Source organism: Annulohypoxylon truncatum (assembly GCF_022578515.1).
Source record: "Annulohypoxylon truncatum strain CBS 140777 unplaced genomic scaffold F4807scaffold_20, whole genome shotgun sequence".
NCBI classification, from domain to species: Eukaryota; Fungi; Ascomycota; class Sordariomycetes; order Xylariales; family Hypoxylaceae; genus Annulohypoxylon; species Annulohypoxylon truncatum.
The window spans coordinates 153,211-171,367 of record NW_025953806.1 but is presented as its reverse complement, the minus strand read 5'-3'; the positions used below and the strand labels follow the sequence as shown (position 1 = coordinate 171,367).

The following is an 18,157-nucleotide window of genomic DNA, read 5'->3' as shown; positions in this document are numbered from 1 at the left end:
AGCTCATTTAAAGATTCTCCGCATCTTCCAAACTCATCTTCACATCACGGCGCATTCGCAGCCCGGGTCGCTCTTGCTGGGGCCGGCGCCCCAACGCCAGCGGCGGTTGATGTCCGTGATCATGCGGACCTGATGCTTGTTGTAGCATCCGGGCATCAGGCAGGCGGGACACAGGCCCGTGACGTAGACAAGCTGCGGCGAATCGCGCGCTACGCCGTCCCCGAACTCGGGACACGTATCGAAGCCCTGGCCGGGCCAGCACGGTCGGTAGATGTGCAACCAGTGGTGCCTGCAATTGCGGCTGCAGAAGTCTAGAGACAAGGGGGAAGATTAGCGAGCTTTTAATATGTGGACATTCATATGGCTATGTTATTATATTCATGGGGCAGTTGGGTCAGGTCTGAAAAAGGAGGAAGTGATGTTGAGGCGTGAGATGACAGCCTTTTTTTCATCGATATGAACCGACTAACTCTTCATAAGGCCACTTGAACCCGTTCATTTTCCGAGTTCTAGATAGGAATGAGATAATATATATGGTGAGATGATGGGCTTGAGATTATACATACGGATCGTTGTGCACATCTCGCCGTCTCCCTCGAGCAGGACAGAATGAATACTTCAATAAAGTTGAGGTTGTCGATGTGTTTGTGAAGTGTTTGTTGTGAAGTTTTCCTGAGTAGGCAATAGAAGCTATCAAAAAGAGCGCAAAGTCCGGTTCTTTCGATTAAAGCGCAGGGTCCAAGCTGCACTTTCCATCCGACTAGCATTCGCAAATGCAAACATGGCCGAGACCCTCCCGTACCTTCCATCTCATCCTCGAGTTCCCGATTATATACCGTTAATACAGTCAGATATACAAACTCGTAGAGACAGCCCTCGAGGCTGATGCCCAAATGTATGGGTATCAAATGTGACCACAGTGCCATTAGATATAAATGAATGGTTAATATAAACACTGTAGTGAACATGACAACGAGCCTCAGTCTTCTGTTATAGTATCTATTACGTATGCTATATGAAGTGCTTAATTCCGATACAAAACTAAGCTCGCTAGTCCCAAGTCGTATATCTAGGTACGTGTCTGAGAATCCGATAGTTGAGTCACTTTTGTACATATGTGAATTGGTACTCAGCTATACAATCCGGTATGTATAGCTAGTTATCGTCATTAACCTCATGATTCCTGAGTCTTCCTGTCGTCGTCATCACTGCTACATATCCTCGCCAGCATCTCCTCGATCCTCGAAGTAGTGCGCTCCAATGAGCCTAGACGACTTGTCAGGTCTTCGATTTCGGATGATTCACTCATAATAGCCCGTATCTGCTCTGTCAACATCCCATACGGGGCTATCGAGTCTCTACGACTCGGTGGTTTATATGATTGTGGCTGTTGTTGTTGTTGTTGTTGTTGTTCTTCTTCTTGCTGCTGCTGCTGCTGCTGCTGCTGCTGTCGCTGTTGAACAGTGTCGTCGCTGTCCTGCTTCTTACTCTGCTCCAGCAATGTAGAGGTCTGGTTTCGAGCAAACTGCCTTCGAATCATATGATGTGTCAGCTCATCGTCAACGGCAATATCATTTTCCACCGAATCAGGAGGCGCGATATCAAATACAGCTTGCATATCTCCGTGGCTCGTTATTCTCCATCTCTCCCAGAACCAGCTTCGGCTACGACGTTTCTTCGGCAGTTGCTCTGTAGGGTACTGCGCTAACTCCGTATCCGACCATAAAAGTCGCCTCTCTATCACGGCAATGAAGAGCAGCACTGGTAGGTTGATTGTCCTAACGGTTGCCACATGTATCTTGTGGAACCAGCGGGGACTGACCACGAACCTCATTGGAACCAGAATAAATAGGGCAATAATGTTAAACGGTGGCTGATATGCGAATATGGCATCGCTCTTCACGCCTTCGAGAGTTAAGACGGCTTTTCGAAATTGTATCTCGGCAGTGGCGTTGCTGACAATGGTACTGAAGGTATTCGAGAGCATTGAAACTAATATTGTCAAGAATAGCGTGTTGCCCAAGAACGCAAATGTGACCATCAGGGTTGGCCCTAAGAGCCAGTGGAATTCCGTCTGGAATAATAACATTAGACACGGAGACACGATAATCATATTATCTTCACTTACAGAACGTGAAATACCAGTGCCATCCAAGCCAAACCAAATCCATAGCATCCATTTACTAATGGTCCTGTTTATCATTAGCCTTAGACTATATATTAAATCTAAGAACTTACACTATATTGTGTCGTCCCTCCGCTAGCCATACCATAGAAAGCAAGAAGCCCCCGAAACACCTAGCTCTCATTAGATTCTTGAATACTAACAGGCGACTATTAGTAGTGCTTCAGGGGACACCTACCAACCTGCCAGGGCTGTCAAGAGAGTGAAATCCGCCATCATCGACCGTAGGGATAAGAACACCAAATTGTCCGAGAGTAGGTTAAATGCCAGTCGGGGCACGAGTACAGGAGCTCCCATAGCAAGTACGTCGAGAGCTTGTTGTCCCGGTTCAAGCTGCCCGCATTTCCAACCGTAGATTCTCAAAATAATATAAGCCCAATAGACCAGTACAAACATGACATCTAGGAATGACCACAGATTCTGTGTATACACATTCCTGTCGTACAAATTAGTAAATTACGAAAATCAGAACGTAAGTTAGACATACCATCCATGTGCAAGGAGTGTTGCAAACTGATCTAGAACCCAGCCGAATGCATACACTGAAAACGCAACTTCTAGGATACTTAGGTACTCTGCCTTCCTTTCAAGCATGAATAGAAGGTATAGTATAAGGAGGATCACAAATTGTGTTATTTCTAACATGTTCCTTGTACGGGGTACTATTAGGCGGTACTGGTTTAGTAAGGGTGCTTCATGTGGTTCATATAGCGATATGGGTTTCTGCTTATATCGATCCGGTATCATATCCAGCTGTCGAAATTAGCAATGTCTTACAAAAGCTCAAAATAATAACATTCCATAAGATTGAATCCGCTCGGGGCGAACGAAGTGAAAAGTATTGTCACATACTATATTCACGTTAGCTTTATAAACAATATGGAAATTTGACAAGTGCGTTGAGAGAAAAAAGGGGTTCATCGACGAGTAACATTCATCCCATACTCACCGAAAGTAGAAGGTGTATAAATGACCTGGCCAATGTAAATCGCGTTGACCCTGATATATGTGAGCCATATTGTATATTATTTCACGGGCTGATATCACTCACACTTTCTGACAATGTGTTGAACTAAGGAAATGCTTGCTACTAGTTAAGACAGCAACTTCGAGGGCAGGCAATGTTCTATTTTGGCTCCATGCAGGTCCTAGATAGGCCTCTTGGCGAACCTCCTCAGGTGCGTTCTGAAAGGGACCAAAACCAGCAACCAAAATGTTCGCCAAAAGAAGTAATCCTTCGGATCCCGGGTTGTCATCGCCGAAGCGTCTTAAGATGCGAGTCGCCACTAACTCGCAAAGTGTCGCTCGCGTGAAGTGAACATTTTGTCTATTGGTCATATGTTCCTGCTCATGCAGGAACTGAGATCTGTTCACAAGTAAACAATAAACTAAAATGTAATTAGTTATGTCTCGGTATTAGAGGTAGTTTGGGCGTAGGATGGCAAAGGTACATAATGCTTGGAGCTCTTAAATGTATCCACGTACCGATGGAAATGTCATTCTTCTCGTAAAGCTTGTCCACCAGGGGTCGGACGACCGATATATTGAGCCGAATATCTGTTAATTGCTCAAGAGTAAGATAGTCTTCGACTATGCTGATGACGTCCCTTCGTATCCTATGAATATTTGTATACACTGGGAGGTGGGCATGTGGATTTGTATTGCAACTAAATAGCGGCTCTTGTTCTGGAGTGTTGCCAAAAACATTGCGATTTAAAAGTGGCTGCTCCTCTGCTTCTCGCAGCCGAACCGTCCGCCGACGAGGGTTAAGCATCTTGAAACTTTAGAAATCCACATCCGAAAGATGAACTGCCCTAAATCAACACTCAACGCATGGCCGCGGGATGATGCAAGATATGTTATAACCATGAATGTATAGCTTAAACCAATGAGAGCCTCAAGCTCTTCCGCCAATGGTTGTAATATGTACCAAGGTTGTTGAAATGGGTGCTTTGTGAAAATCGCGGAAATTCCCGGATGATTGAGTGGTCGTATGAATTGCTGTTGATGTGTCTTTGGGTTGACGTGGTCGTGAGGAGAGAATTGAAGCTTAAAAACCCATTGGTTTCGTGGATAGATATTGTTGGTTAGAGAATAGGTACGTGTTAATCATGAAAGAGAATGTTTACGCCGAGGATGGTCTCTGGCCGTGAGAGATAGGTACCTAGTGAATATCGGTGTTTCACTTTTTCAGATCCCTTTCCAAACTTAGAAGTTTATCGCTCACGTTTTAGCTAAGTAGATGAGTAGCTCCTTCCTACATATAACATGCTAGATATACATGTAGATTAAGTTGGCGACAGCTGCACATTGACGTCGATGGGGCTTTCCTAGGTCCTGCAACATGCTCGACACATGCTCGATCCACTGATCATTTGGCTGGGCCAAGCTGGGGATATAAATGGATCCACCTTGTGCTACGTACGTACGGTCGTACATGTCCATTCAGAGGAAGAGATAAGATAAGGCTAATTTTTGCTCTATTCGGTAAAGTCGCGGGGGTTTTATCACCGCCAATTGTGCATCATAAGCCTGGTCTACGAGACTTCAAACACTCGACAACTCTCTTCATTTGATTCTCGGGGTCGGTCGCTGACTTCCTCAAGTCATAACCATTATGATATGGCCTTTCACTTCCGCCTCCAAGAAAGATGATGAGTCTTCGAGGCAGTCAGTCGCTTGGGATGAAAGTTTAAATGGAACCGACTGGCAACACTATAAAGATCCGAGAAATTGGGTCCCGACTTTGCTTGTGACAACAACCGTCCTCGCGTCCTTAAAGATCTACCGCTCGTACCTACGCCGAATACCTGGAGCCACACACATAAAACCGGGATTTTTTAGGAAGAGAAGTCTATTCGGCCGGGTTACAAGCGTTGGAGATGGAGACAACTTCCACATGTACCACACACCCGGCGGCCGTCTAGCCGGTTGGGGTTGGCTACGGAGAGTGCCTACTAAGAAGACCGAGTTAAAGAACATGACCGTAAGCACATCCGAAACTTAATATGCTTTTCTATAATTGTCTCTTCATTGCTGACCTGAATCATATCAGATCCCCGTACGCATTGCTGGTATTGACGCACCAGAAGGCGCTCACTTTGGACGACCCGCTCAACCGTACTCGACCGATGCTCTGGCCTGGCTATCTAGTTATATACTTGGTCGCCGGGTCCGGGCCAAAATCTACAAGCGTGATCAGTATGATCGTGTCGTCGCCACCGTATTTGTGAGACGGTTCCTCCTCCGCCGGGACGTTGGGTTGGAAATGCTGAAGCGAGGTCTGGCTACGACTTATGAGGCCAAGAGCGGCGCCGAATTTGGTGGCCTCGAGGAGAAGTACAAGGCCGCTGAGGTGAAGGCGAAGGAGAAAAAGCGAGGAATGTGGGGTGGCGAGCCGCAGTTCTTCGAAAGCCCTCGAGATTATAAGACTCGAATGAACTCGGAAGAGTCCAAAACCAATAACGCCAAATGATGAGAGATGAACGAATCATGACTCGGTTATACCTAGGTATTTTGTATTTGCGAATGGCTGTGCGGTGTATTAATGCGATGAGAGTCGAGTCCGCTCTAACTCTATCCTATGATACACATTTGAGACTTGGGCAAATTTTGCCATGTGCCTACATACCTGGGTATGTATAAGGAACGATATTGGTCTGGTAATAAGGCTAAGCTATCTATTTGTCTAGTTTCTTAATAGGAAACGTATTGCGAGCATTGGCGATCAACCAAACCTATCAATCCGATTTAACCCTTCGACCCATGCACGGATCATCAAGTTGCTCTTCCCCAGAACCTCCCGCAACTAGTACCCGTGTCCATGTTTACTTACCTAACTTGTGGAATTGTTTATATAGATTCACCAAGTGGATATACTGGATCGTGGGTCGCCCGATGAGAACTCAGACATACCTCCATATGATTACGTAGCCCGGGGTTTTCTTCGAGGCGGTGTTCCTCCTTCCCCCACCCTTTGTGACGGGTATGGATGGAACATAACCTTATAGATCTCACAGAAGGTACTGTATTGTTGAATCTATTATTGTTCTAACCTGCAATCTTTATTCTTCTTGTTACGTTGCTGTTCCTTGCTTAAAATTTTGGTACGCATAATCAGTAATGACCATAGAGAGTCGGACTCGGGAATATCAAATAACCGTGGGTTACATATTGAAGAAGTCGTTCAGTTATACGGGATTGGTCGAAAATACGTCAGATTTCAGAAACACGAGAAATTCATCCTGCACTCTGTAGAACCACGGGTAACTCCCGGGTGTGGCCTAACTTTGCGGTCCGTCTGTAGTCTGATGGTGAGACTGGACCAGTCACAGAGTTGGACGATGAGATTTACATCTTCCAAGAATTGTCTTGGCCTTCAGGAACAGCCTTCCAGGAACCCTGTTCCCCCTGTAACCCCTGTAAGCACCCTAAACATTCGTGGAACCCCCTTGCTACTGCCCCTTATGACCACATCAAATAATTAGACAGCCCAGCAGCGCAGATGGAGCATGCATCTCTGCAGAGGAAAATCAGAAGAAATTTGCCGCTACTGCAGGTGCAGACCCTCCCAAGCCTCCCTTCCATCCATCCATCCATCCTTTCTGCCACTCTTCCGCCCTTATTCTTCCTGTGGAACGCTGGTTGCTCTTCTTACCGTTCGACGTAGAGGTAGAAAACACCAAAAATATTGTCACTCCTTTTTCCCCGTTACCTAGGTGTATCATCAGGACCGTGTTCGAGGTGCCTGGTAATTTGCACATTTTGCTTGTTGCGCAATTCTCTCTTTTATTTTATTTTTCATTTCCTTCTCGCTTTTAGTCGCTCGTTCGATCTCCTTAACTATCCAATCACCACTTGTTGTTAGGCCCCTGATCTGAGGACAGCATTATTCGGCAGGCCACGTCTCTGACAGCAACGAGTTCTGGGACAGTCAAGGAACACCAAGTGCGATCGTGTCGTCACCATCGTCCACATCGTCCACGTCCGCTCATTTCGTCAAAGGGAACTAATTCAACGTTCCCACTTCGCTCGTTTCCCGAAAAGAAAAAGAAGAGAAAATCTCCAGACACTCACCACCCAAATCACGACTTGCTTGGCAAATCGGGCTAGTCCCTGCCAGCATCAATTGCCTATATCCCGGGTACTTAGGTACCTAATCAAACAGAAATCACCATATACCACGAAGAAGATTTGGAGGTTGGGATTTTGTATAGCTCAGCCGGTAGGAAAGCCTCACTTCTGTTCACAAGTATCACAGCTGGCAACGCAAGTCACCCCTGTTGTAATACAATCGGCCGACTGTCGCATTGTGCGCGGGCATCGCTTGAGACCTCGTAAGTGATGAGCCCCCCTTCTCCCGTTCTTGTCATCCGTGGATATTTCCGTTAGCGAGCGAAAAGTACGTGTAGTATATTCGCGTTATACTACGTAATACCTATTGTTTGCTTGAATTAGGAAACTTTCTTATATCACTTGTTATGTCACTGTTCTAATACCTAACAAGCCTTGTCTTTTTCGTTTCTCTCTTTTCATCTCATATTTCGACTCAGGCATCCCTCGCCCTGGGCTGATTTGGGTAACAATTGGCGGAAATCTTGAATGGAAGGTTGAAGTAAATGAGATGAGCTAAATGAGCTAACAAGGTACCAGTGCAGGTACCCCCCCACGAGGTGACAACACACTTCGGGCAGGCACTTGGGTATTAGCATAGCCCATTCCGTCTATCACCTCGACACTAACAAACTAAGCACGCCTAGCACGCCCGATTAAGTTCAATTTCCCAAAATCTTGGAACTCTAGAAGACTACGCAACTCACCCCGATCACTATCACGATCACGAATACAATTGCAACCCTCAATTCGTGATTGCCATTCTAATTGATACTGCGCATCTTCGTCGTTTCGAGACCTCCATTCATTCATTCGCTTGGTTTTATTTTCTGTTTTTAGCGTCAGTTTCGCACCTCGAATTAGTCGATTTTCCCGAGTTGTCGCCCCGTTTATACACAAACACGTCGCGACACCGCCTAATCCGTTCCACCTTGCCGGCTCCTGAATTCGCTACTACCTACGCTATATACTGATTCCTTCGAGGTTATGGACTCCGTCGGAAAATAGAGTGTTTGCGCCGTGTCGGAAGACGATTCATCGTCAGCTGTGGTATCTCAAAGTTGGGCGTAGTCAAGACCGAGGCGCATTATATTGCCTCGGTCACTAGTTACGATTCACCATGAAGATATCATTCAGCCGAAGCCTTGCTACGCGTAGCAATTTCTCCATGTCGTCATCATGGCTTCTCACCGTCGCCTCCCTCTCATCACTTTCTCACGCCATCACCTTTAATTCGATACCTGACGCGGGACTCGACACAAGCCAACTGGGAAGGGTCGGGATCGCTGGTGATTTTAGTGGCATTTCCCTCTACCAATATGAAGGGCAAACGGAGCAGCCTTTCAACACCAACGGGTCTCAACAACTTTTGACGCGCCTTCCGAATGGTCTCTTCGTCAGCCTACTGGAAGCGGACGCATCCATCCAGACCATGTGCTCATTTCAAGGACAGGTTATTCTAGGTGGTAATTTTACTAGTTTAGGCGGAGTCCAGTCACCTGGAATTGCTTCCTATGATCCTAATACTTCCAAGGTCACACCTATAGCTAATCTTTCCGGTCAAGTTAACAGCTTGTTCTGCGATGATGCGGCCAAGAAGGTTTATGTTGGAGGTAGTTTCAGAGCAGTGGACTCAACCAATGCGATAACGTGGCTCGCGTCGAAAAGCTGGGCAAGCTTGCCATTTGCTGGTTTTAATGGACCTGTGAACTCGATCACGAAGGCGCCCAGTGGCCATATCGTTTTTGGTGGTAGCTTTACCGGCCTAGGAAATACGAGTACACCGAGAACGCCCGATGGCCAGGTTATCAATCTTTCTACCGCGACTATTCAAGCTGATTCAGGCACGTCAACGGCGGGTTTTAGTGACCCTAAGAACATTGTCTGTAAGACTGACGGGGTCGATGGCTCTGGCAATACCTGGCTCTTGGCCGATAACACCGCAGGAGCGTGGAAGGCTACCTTTAACTTCGGCTTCGAGCCTACTAAACTCCGGCTTTGGAATACTCACCAGGACGGTCGGGGAACCAAGACATGGAGGTTCACTGCGCAGCCAATCAATGGCATCATGAACTTTACTTATATCGACCCGGCAACTCAGCAGAATCTCACATGCACAAGTGAGTGTCCTCTTAGCAACGACCCCTCGGTCAAGTTCCAGGACTTCCACTTTGTGAACAGTATCGGGATGAACGCATTTAGCATCGATGTGTCTGCGTGGTATGGTAGTGGTGGTGGCCTAGATGGTATCGAATTATTCCAGGATGATATCTTCGCTTTTGCGATCAACGATTTCAATGAACCGACCTGCGCCAATACTTCAACTCCCTCGACAGCCACGGCTACAGGTCCCTGGACGACGACTACGTCTGGACAGAGTAACTCAGAATACCTGTCGGCTGAGCTATTGAAACCTGTTGCCTCTGATGCTGCTTCAGTCGTGTTCTATCCCGACATCAGGGAAGCCGGTGAATACATTATTAAATTGTACACACCAGGTTGCCTCCAAGACAACACATGTTCAACACGTGGCCAAGTCAATGTATCCGGAACATTATCAGCCAGTGGCACCAATCGAACTTTGCAGTCCCGGATTCTTTACCAGACGAACGAGTACGATAAATATGATCAACTTCACATTGGATCCGTCGATGCTAGCTCAAGTTCCTTCCGACCTAGCATTACCATGACGCCTGTTCCCGGCCAAGACCAGACCATACCCGGTGACAACTTCGTCATGGTTGCTCAAAGGGTTGGATTTGAGCTGCTCAACTCTACCGGAGGTCTGAATGGATTGTTCGAGTATGACCCTAGCAGTGCTACTGTTGATACAACAAACTTCTCTAGCTCTGCTTTCGCTAAGCTCGGTTCTTCATTCTCGAATAATTCTGCGGTAGCGTCACTAGCTGCTACTAGCGATAGGACTTTTGTTGGTGGTAATTTCACATCTGACAGTGTACAAAACATTGTTGCCATCGATAAGAACGGACAGACCATAGCTCTCGACGGCGGCCTAAACGGCGAAGTCGTATCGATGTATCTGGATGGAAACCAATTATTCGTTGGCGGTAGATTCAACAATACTCGAGAGGGATCTACATCAGGACTAGGCAATGTTGCCGTTTATGACAGCACAGCTAATAAATGGACCGCACTCGGAGCTGGTGTGGACGGAGCCGTGACAAGTATTGTGCCCACCACATTAAATTTGAGCAGCACAGCAGAAGACGTTCTCACTTTGACCGGTGATTTCTCACATCTGCTCGCATTCGGCAGTAACACAGCTGTTGAGGTAAGCGGTTTTGCCGTCTGGGTCAAATCGCAAAGTAACTGGCTACAAAATTTGAATGCAACTGTCCCGCTCGTGAGCGGTGTGCTGTCGACGTCATTGGCTTTGTCTGATAACCAGACTCTCTTCGCTGGTTCTATATCTTCTCAGCTTCTTGAAGCAAATGGCGCCGCGACTTTCTCTGATGGCTTTGGCAAGTTTCCTATTAACATCCAACCTCCGGCCGGCGTTTCCGATAGCTCCACAAGTGGGCTGTCCAAGCGCGCGAGTTTGCTCAATAGCACTAATACTATTGCCGGTGTTGTTTCCGGGGCGTTCTACGAAACCGACGGGAGAAACATCACAGTCCTTGGTGGCCACTTCGTTGCGACCGCGTCTAATGGATCTACTATCTATAACTTGGCCTTAATTGACGGCGCGGACTCCAACACCGTGACAGGCCTGGGAACGGAAATATCTGTGGACTCCGTTTTCCTATCACTTGCAGTTCAAGGTGATAACCTGTATGCTGGAGGGCGAGTCAACGGTACAGCTCAGGGATCCGATGTCAACGGCCTCATCTCATATAACCTCGTGTCGAAGTCGTTCAATAATCAACCCCCAGCTCTGGCCGGTGATAATGTCACAGTCTCCTCCGTCAATGTCAGGCCAGATAGTTCGGACGTTTACGTCGGTGGATCCTTTGAAAGAGCTGGATCACTTCCATGCCCCAGTGTCTGTCTTTTCAGCACTTCAACTAGCCAGTGGAATCGACCAGGCTTTGAGCTAGGGGGTGATGTCAATTCTATGATGTGGTCGACCAATTCCGTTTTATTTGCCGGTGGTAATTTGACAATCAACAACAGCGCGACGTACCTGGCATCCTACGATGCATCTGGTAATCATTGGACTGCGTTTTCAGGCGCCTCGGACCTTCCGGGTCCTGTAATTGCTTTGACTGCTGCAAACAGTGCTAGAGACCAGGTCTGGGTTGCCGGCACTCAATCTAACGGTTCGACATACCTGATGAAGTACGATGGTTCATCTTGGAAGACGGCGGCAGTTGCGCTAGATCAAACTACTGTAATTAGCAACTTGCAAATGTTCACGATAACGGGATCGCATGATTCGTCGGATCTCATTGCTTCCAACCAGGTCCTATTGCTTACAGGCTCTATCGGAATACCTGGCTTTGGGACAGCATCGAGCGCAATCTTCAACGGCACTACAGTACAGCCTTTCGCACTAACCTCGAATGCGGATGGCAAGACTGGGTCGATCTCTCGAATTTTCGTACAGAACGACAATTTCTTCACCTCTTCAAGTAAGCTTACCTCCCACACTTCCATGCGATATTTTGCTAACTATGTCTCTAGGTGGTGGTATGCCGCGCGTATTTGTCGCTCTAATCGGGCTTGCTATCTCCTTGGGCATTATGGTACTCATTGTACTGGCTGGCCTTGCATTAGACCGATATCGCAAGAAGCGGGAAGGTTATATCCCGGCTCCGACGTCCATGTTCGATCGTGGCAGTGGCATGCAACGGATACCGCCGCATGAACTACTTCATTCCTTAAACCAAGGCAGACCAGGAGCCCCGACTGTGTGAGAAGCAACATCGGCACGGTCTTAATACTATAAAGTCTCGGCAACTGAGTCTGTCTTGGATAAAGGACGTATTTAGCACTAGCCTGTCATTCGATGTGTCTAGGTAGTGCTCCCCCCGAAAAAAAGTAAATCCTAGAACTAGACCTGGCGCTTGCTAAGAGCCAGGAAACCGATATTATACCAAAGATACCCAACCAACAACCTGACCTACCAAAACTGAGAAACGAGTCGAGGAGGACAGGAATCCATCATCCGCTAAGGATTTTGCTAATCTTTGGCGTTTTCACGAGTTACGACAACGCCAAAAAAACTTAATGTTTATATGCCTAGTTTCTTCACCAACCTTTGTGTTATTAGTCCTTCATTGCCGCCCCTTGTACATTTCTGGATCGCTTCGCAGCCTCGTCCCCCCGGCTGCTGATGGAGATAGTGTTGATGTCACAACTCGAAAATACACCGAGTTGATGATATTTTTGACGAGAAAGGATCAGATATTCAACGTAAAAATTCTGTTTGAGAGACAGGGCATACCTTTGACAGATATTTGAAAAGGGTGGAATCGGCTGAAGATAACTCGAGGTTGAGCAGCCATCTACGCCAGTCTGGCGATAGTTAGGTAGTTAATCTACGGAACAACTCCTAAGCTGTTTGGTCTGCTTGTGACCTTGTGCTGCATACGTTCCGATACGATACGCAGACATTATCTCGCTGCTGTACGTTGCAAGCTCTGGCACAATCATGACTGCCTGCTGAGCTAGATAGCTTTTTGCGCTTGAATGACGAATACTTTGAACTTGTTACCTCCATACTTGAATTTGCCTCTCTCGTGTCTTGCCTTGGTTTTACCTTTCATGTCTACCTTTATAACTACCTAGTTAAGCCTGCAATAATTTGTAAAAAAGGGAACTGATATGTTGTGGCTATTACTAGTACGACGAGTCAGGCGATTCTCGGTTTGATGAGCCAATCACACATATGTAACTTGGAAAAATAAATTATCAAGTCAGTCATTATTGCAATATGCTATTATGCGCCATATCTAGTCAATCGCTATAACAGTATTTTCAAGGTAATAGTGGTTCCAGCCACATAAATTTGCCACAAATTCACCTATCCGAACATGCGCTAGTGGGTACGTGCAGATTTCGAGTGGCTCTAGCTTCAGTAAAACGCCTTTCATTATCTCTCAATCAGCTAACCTCTTTAGAGCCTCGTCAGCGCATGAAATCTCGTTCATCGCCAACCAGCCTTTCCTCTTCCTGTTTCCATCTAAGAAAGGTCAAGATAGCATCCGGCTGAATGATCCACCATGGCGGACGCTGACTTTGAGGCCGTTAGAAAGCTTCAGGCTGAGCGGAACGCTGCTGCAGCTGCAAAGAAAGGATCTCGCGGTCGCGATCCTAACAGCCAGCGATCCGAGAGCTCGACGAAGGCGAAGCTGACCGAATCTTTCGACACCGACCTCTACGAGCGCGATGGAGGTGACAAATATGCAGGATATCTCACCTCTATCCCTGCCGGCGATGGGGAAGACGAAGAGATGGAAGATGTTGACAACTCGCGTCGTCTAGTTGGCCAGTACACGGCGACACGTGCCCAGATCGACGAATTTGCACATGGCAATGGAGTCGAAGAAGATGACCCCTTCGCTGGCAGAGGCGAAAACAGCACAAGAATCATCGATCGTGAATCCGACTATCACAAGCGCCGCTTCGATCGCGTTCTGACGCCAACCAGAGCTGATGCCTTCAATCGCCAGGGAGGTGCCGCCGAGGAAGGCGATACGTATCGAGATATTATGGAGCGGAGAGAGATAGAGAGGGAAGAAGAGCGCGTAAAGCGCGCTATTCAAGCAAAACGGGAAGGAAAAGAAGCCGACGGTGATCAGCAGGCATCTCTCAAGGATGGGGACAAGGAGAACTCAGAGGCCGGATCCACCGACGCTGTAACTTCTGGACGGAAGCGCAAGAAGAGGTGGGATGTTGCTTCGACAGCGGTAGATGAACCTTCATCTGAGCCGGCCGAAGGCAAATCTAAAAGGTCTAGATGGGACCAGGCGCCATCACTCGCTGCCCCCGGTGCTGCTGATGGAGCTAAGAAGAGATCGCGATGGGATCAGGCCCCGTCTGCGACTCCAATAGGAAACAGTGGACTGGTTACGCCAATGCACACATCCTCAATCGGTGTTGGTGCCGTCAAAGCAGACTTACCTGGCCCTCCTGGTATGCTAGGCGATGAAGAGTTGGACGCATTGCTTCCTGGTGAGGAGCAGGGCTACAAGACTCTTGATCCGCCACAAGGTTATTCTACGCATCCTCCCCTTCACAGAGTTGCGGCTACGCCGCTGCCCCAGAACTACGGAGGTTTCATGATGCAGGATCCGGAGAGTACAAGATTAGGAGGAAGCCAGATGCCCAAGGAAATCCCTGGCGTTGGGGAACTACAGTTCTTCAAGCAAGAAGACATGGCCTATTTCGGAAAACTAGCAGATGGCTCTGACGAAAACAGCTTGAGCGTCGATGAACTAAAAGAGCGAAAGATTATGCGGCTCCTCCTGAAGATCAAGAATGGTACACCTCCCATGCGGAAGACTGCCCTTCGACAACTAACGGACAATGCGCGGCAGTTCGGCGCTGGTCCTCTATTCAACCAGATTCTTCCTCTTCTAATGGAAAAGACATTAGAAGACCAGGAGCGTCACTTGCTCGTCAAAGTGATCGACCGTATACTCTGGAAGCTAGACGATCTTGTTCGGCCTTACGTTCATAAGATTCTAGTTGTCATCGAACCCCTTCTCATTGACCAGGATTATTATGCCAGAGTTGAGGGCCGAGAAATTATATCCAATCTCAGTAAGGCCGCCGGTCTTGCCACGATGATCAGCACAATGAGGCCAGATATTGACCATGTTGATGAGTACGTCCGAAACACGACTGCTAGGGCTTTTGCGGTGGTTGCCTCAGCGCTCGGCATCCCCGCTCTCTTGCCTTTCCTGCGTGCTGTATGCCGAAGCAAAAAATCATGGCAAGCTCGTCATACCGGTGTCAAGATCGTACAACAAATTCCCATTTTAATGGGATGTGCCGTACTGCCTCATCTCAAGGGACTGGTGGACTGCATAGGACCGAATCTAAACGACGAGCAAACAAAGGTACGAACAGTGACCAGTTTGGCTATTGCTGCTCTTGCCGAAGCATCAAATCCTTATGGTATTGAAAGTTTCGACGATATCCTAAACCCTCTATGGACTGGTGCTCGGAAACAGCGAGGCAAGGGTCTCGCCGGCTTTCTCAAGGCTGTTGGCTACATCATCCCACTCATGGACGAAGAATACGCCAACTATTACACGGCACAGGTGATGGATATCCTCCTTCGAGAATTCTCATCTCCGGATGAAGAGATGAAGAAAGTCGTGTTAAAGGTCGTTTCACAATGTGCAGGCACTGAAGGTGTAACAGCCGGCTATCTGAAGGAGCACGTTCTCGATGAATTCTTCAAGAGCTTCTGGGTTCGGCGAATGGCTCTAGATAAGCGAAACTATCGACAAGTGGTATGTTCAATTCTTTAAATTCAATATCTCGTCCAAAAATAACTAATCCCAAGTATTGTAGGTCGAGACAACCGTCGACATTGGCCAAAAGGTTGGCGTCAGCGAGATATTGGAGCGAATTGTTGGTAATTTGAAGGATGAGAGCGAAGCATATCGCAAAATGACCGTCGAGACCGTCGAAAAGGTGGTTGCTGGCCTGGGAGCTGCAGACATTGGAGAAAGGTTAGAAGAACGACTCATCGACGGCATTCTTCATTCCTTCCAGGAGCAAAGTGTCGAGGACATCATCATGCTTAACGGCTTCGGCACGGTGGTCAACGCCTTAGGCACGCGGTGCAAGCCTTACCTGCCCCAAATAGTATCAACTATCCTGTGGCGACTCAACAATAAATCGGCAACAATTCGTCAACAAGCTGCAGACCTTATCAGCAGAATCGCGATAGTCATGAAGCAATGCGGCGAAGATGCGCTCATGGGCAAGCTAGGCGTTGTCCTATACGAATACCTAGGAGAGGAATACCCTGAGGTCTTAGGTTCTATCCTCTCAGCTCTCCGAAGCATCGTTACTGTGGTTGGTATAAGCCAGATGCAACCCCCTATCAAGGATTTGCTGCCGCGTCTTACCCCTATCCTACGAAACCGACACGAGAAGGTGCAAGAGAACACCATCGACCTTGTGGGTCGAATCGCTGATCGTGGACCAGAGAGTGTGAACGCGAGAGAGTGGATGCGAATTTGCTTCGAGCTACTAGACATGCTAAAGGCACACAAGAAGGGCATTCGAAGAGCAGCCAACAACACGTTCGGTTTCATCGCCAAGGCTATCGGACCACAGGACGTGTTAGCAACCTTGCTTAACAATTTACGAGTACAAGAGCGACAGTCTCGTGTTTGCACAGCTGTTGCAATTGGTATCGTGGCCGAAACTTGTGCTCCTTTCACTGTTCTCCCGGCTTTGATGAACGAGTATCGCGTTCCCGAACTTAATGTCCAGAATGGTGTGCTGAAGTCCTTGTCATTCCTCTTCGAATACATTGGAGAAATGGCCAAGGATTACGTCTACGCAGTTACGCCACTCCTCGAGGATGCTCTGATAGACCGTGATCAGGTACACCGACAGACAGCTGCATCTGTGGTCAAGCACATCGCGTTAGGGGTAGTTGGTCTAGGGTGTGAAGATGCCATGGTCCATCTTCTCAACCTCCTGTGGCCTAACTTATTCGAGACCAGCCCTCACGTCATCGACCGAATTGTGGAAGCAATTGAGGCCATCCGGATGGCTGTCGGGCCCGGTCTTGTGCTGAACTACGTGTGGGCGGGCTTGTTCCATCCCGCTCGCAAGGTTCGGCAGCCTTACTGGCGGCTCTACAACGACGCATACGTGCAAGCTGCCGACGCCATGGTGCCTTATTATCCAAACCTGAACGAAGAGGGTATTGACAGGCCTGAGTTGGCGATTGTGCTATAGTTCGCGGTAGTCTTAAAAAAATTCACAGTGATAGCATTGCTTTGGCTTACTTGGTTCGGGGTTGGGGCTGGTGGTGTATAATACATGCTTAGGTAGATGAAAAACCGGCTAACTAATGAGAAGACATCTTCGTGAAGCGTTAAGCATACAGTGGAAACACAACATGGCTATGTGATCGTAGTGATTGCCGTAAAAGCGATAGAGCACAGAACATCACTTGGGCTATCTTACACCTTAGATAATGGTATCTACTACAGTTCAGAACAGAGCTAACTAGAACGCGCGTCGAGCGTGATATTCGGGTTCTGATTGGTGAGCTCCTTTGCCCCAACTTTAGAATCCTTGTCTGAGGCGTCCTGCTGCTTGGGAACGTATATTCCATGGCTTGGGATTTTAGATACAGCGACTAATATCTACAAGATTACAACCGGAGACCTTTACTTAGAGCTACTAGGTACTATAGCTAGGCCTCAGATAGATCCCTATAAACATGCCGTTCCATTGTTATGAGCAAATATGGGAAGTTTGAAATGCTTCAGATAGATAGAGATGCATTAAACAAACAAAAATCTAGGTAGCCTTTTAAGGAGTGTGGCATGACCATCATGTCATTATATATCTGAAGATTTCAAGAGGTTACACCGGCATGAGCGTACCACCAACTCTTCCATACGCTTCCTGGGCAAAGTTATCTATTCCGGCTTCCTTCCAGGGAGATAGGCGACGAGCCGTAACAAGGGTTTTCCTAGTCATTATCCCCTAGGGTTACCTAAATCTAGAAAACACGTTTTGAAACGAGACAAGCAATCATTGTGTTATCAGCATAAACGTTTGATGCTTAATATGCGTGTACGGTACAACACAGTGGTGGTCGTACGATGTTCATAGGTACTTCCATACCTTCGGGATGTGAGAAGATCGCTCCTTTGTGTCAGAATGTTCGACGGATTCTAGAAAACTTCGCTG

The 18,157-nt window shown here is 47.6% G+C and overlaps 5 protein-coding genes across 5 annotated transcripts; 3 read left to right on the top strand and 2 right to left on the bottom strand.

The window, feature by feature from the left end:
* Positions 1-39: 39 nt before the first annotated feature.
* On the bottom strand, positions 40-499 carry F4807DRAFT_461289 (uncharacterized protein; the record flags this gene model as incomplete). Its single annotated transcript, XM_048001663.1, has 2 exons — positions 40-301; positions 471-499. 2 exons carry the CDS (start codon positions 497-499, stop codon positions 40-42), a joined length of 291 nt encoding a protein of 96 aa, XP_047853268.1.
* A 477-nt stretch (positions 500-976) lies between these two features.
* Positions 977-4,605, bottom strand: F4807DRAFT_429225 (nonselective cation channel). The gene is made up of 8 exons (XM_047998318.1): positions 3,671-4,605; positions 3,237-3,573; positions 3,136-3,184; positions 2,673-2,938; positions 2,364-2,621; positions 2,239-2,298; positions 2,129-2,192; positions 977-2,074 (listed from the first exon to the last, which is right to left on the bottom strand). Exons 1-8 carry the CDS (start codon positions 3,957-3,959, stop codon positions 1,175-1,177), a joined length of 2,223 nt encoding a protein of 740 aa, XP_047853267.1. The 5' UTR covers positions 3,960-4,605; the 3' UTR covers positions 977-1,174.
* Positions 4,606-4,678: 73 nt separating this feature from the next.
* Positions 4,679-6,384, top strand: F4807DRAFT_429223 (SNase-domain-containing protein). Its single transcript, XM_047998317.1, has 2 exons — positions 4,679-5,171; positions 5,241-6,384. Exons 1-2 carry the CDS (start codon positions 4,803-4,805, stop codon positions 5,658-5,660), a joined length of 789 nt encoding a protein of 262 aa, XP_047853266.1. The 5' UTR covers positions 4,679-4,802; the 3' UTR covers positions 5,661-6,384.
* A 1,566-nt stretch (positions 6,385-7,950) lies between these two features.
* Positions 7,951-12,331, top strand: F4807DRAFT_132446 (cortical protein marker for cell polarity-domain-containing protein). Its single transcript, XM_047993001.1, has 2 exons — positions 7,951-11,889; positions 11,942-12,331. Exons 1-2 carry the CDS (start codon positions 8,418-8,420, stop codon positions 12,172-12,174), a joined length of 3,705 nt encoding a protein of 1,234 aa, XP_047853265.1. The 5' UTR covers positions 7,951-8,417; the 3' UTR covers positions 12,175-12,331.
* A 1,023-nt stretch (positions 12,332-13,354) lies between these two features.
* F4807DRAFT_429217 (armadillo-type protein) lies at positions 13,355-17,334 on the top strand. The gene is made up of 2 exons (XM_047998316.1): positions 13,355-15,723; positions 15,785-17,334. Exons 1-2 carry the CDS (start codon positions 13,483-13,485, stop codon positions 17,189-17,191), a joined length of 3,648 nt encoding a protein of 1,215 aa, XP_047853264.1. The 5' UTR covers positions 13,355-13,482; the 3' UTR covers positions 17,192-17,334.
* The last annotated feature ends 823 nt before the right edge of the window (positions 17,335-18,157 follow it).

What these genes read in the sequence shown, in the direction of transcription:
- F4807DRAFT_429217 (XM_047998316.1), top strand. Translation starts at nt 13,483, where the DNA reads ATGGCGGACGCTGACTTTGAGGCCGTTAGAAAGCTTCAGGCTGAGCGG. An exon ending in AGCGAAACTATCGACAAGTG is followed by an intron (nt 15,724 to 15,784) that starts GTATGTTCAATT and finishes CAAGTATTGTAG; the next exon opens with GTCGAGACAACCGTCGACAT.
- F4807DRAFT_429223 (XM_047998317.1), top strand. Translation starts at nt 4,803, where the DNA reads ATGATATGGCCTTTCACTTCCGCCTCCAAGAAAGATGATGAGTCTTCG. An exon ending in CCGAGTTAAAGAACATGACC is followed by an intron (nt 5,172 to 5,240) that starts GTAAGCACATCC and finishes GAATCATATCAG; the next exon opens with ATCCCCGTACGCATTGCTGG.
- F4807DRAFT_132446 (XM_047993001.1), top strand. Translation starts at nt 8,418, where the DNA reads ATGAAGATATCATTCAGCCGAAGCCTTGCTACGCGTAGCAATTTCTCC. An exon ending in CAATTTCTTCACCTCTTCAA is followed by an intron (nt 11,890 to 11,941) that starts GTAAGCTTACCT and finishes CTATGTCTCTAG; the next exon opens with GTGGTGGTATGCCGCGCGTA.
- F4807DRAFT_429225 (XM_047998318.1), bottom strand. Translation starts at nt 3,959, where the DNA reads ATGCTTAACCCTCGTCGGCGGACGGTTCGGCTGCGAGAAGCAGAGGAG. An exon ending in TCAACACATTGTCAGAAAGT is followed by an intron (nt 3,185 to 3,236) that starts GTGAGTGATATC and finishes CACATATATCAG; the next exon opens with GGTCAACGCGATTTACATTG. An exon ending in TTTATACACCTTCTACTTTC is followed by an intron (nt 2,939 to 3,135) that starts GGTGAGTATGGG and finishes TAATTTCGACAG; the next exon opens with CTGGATATGATACCGGATCG.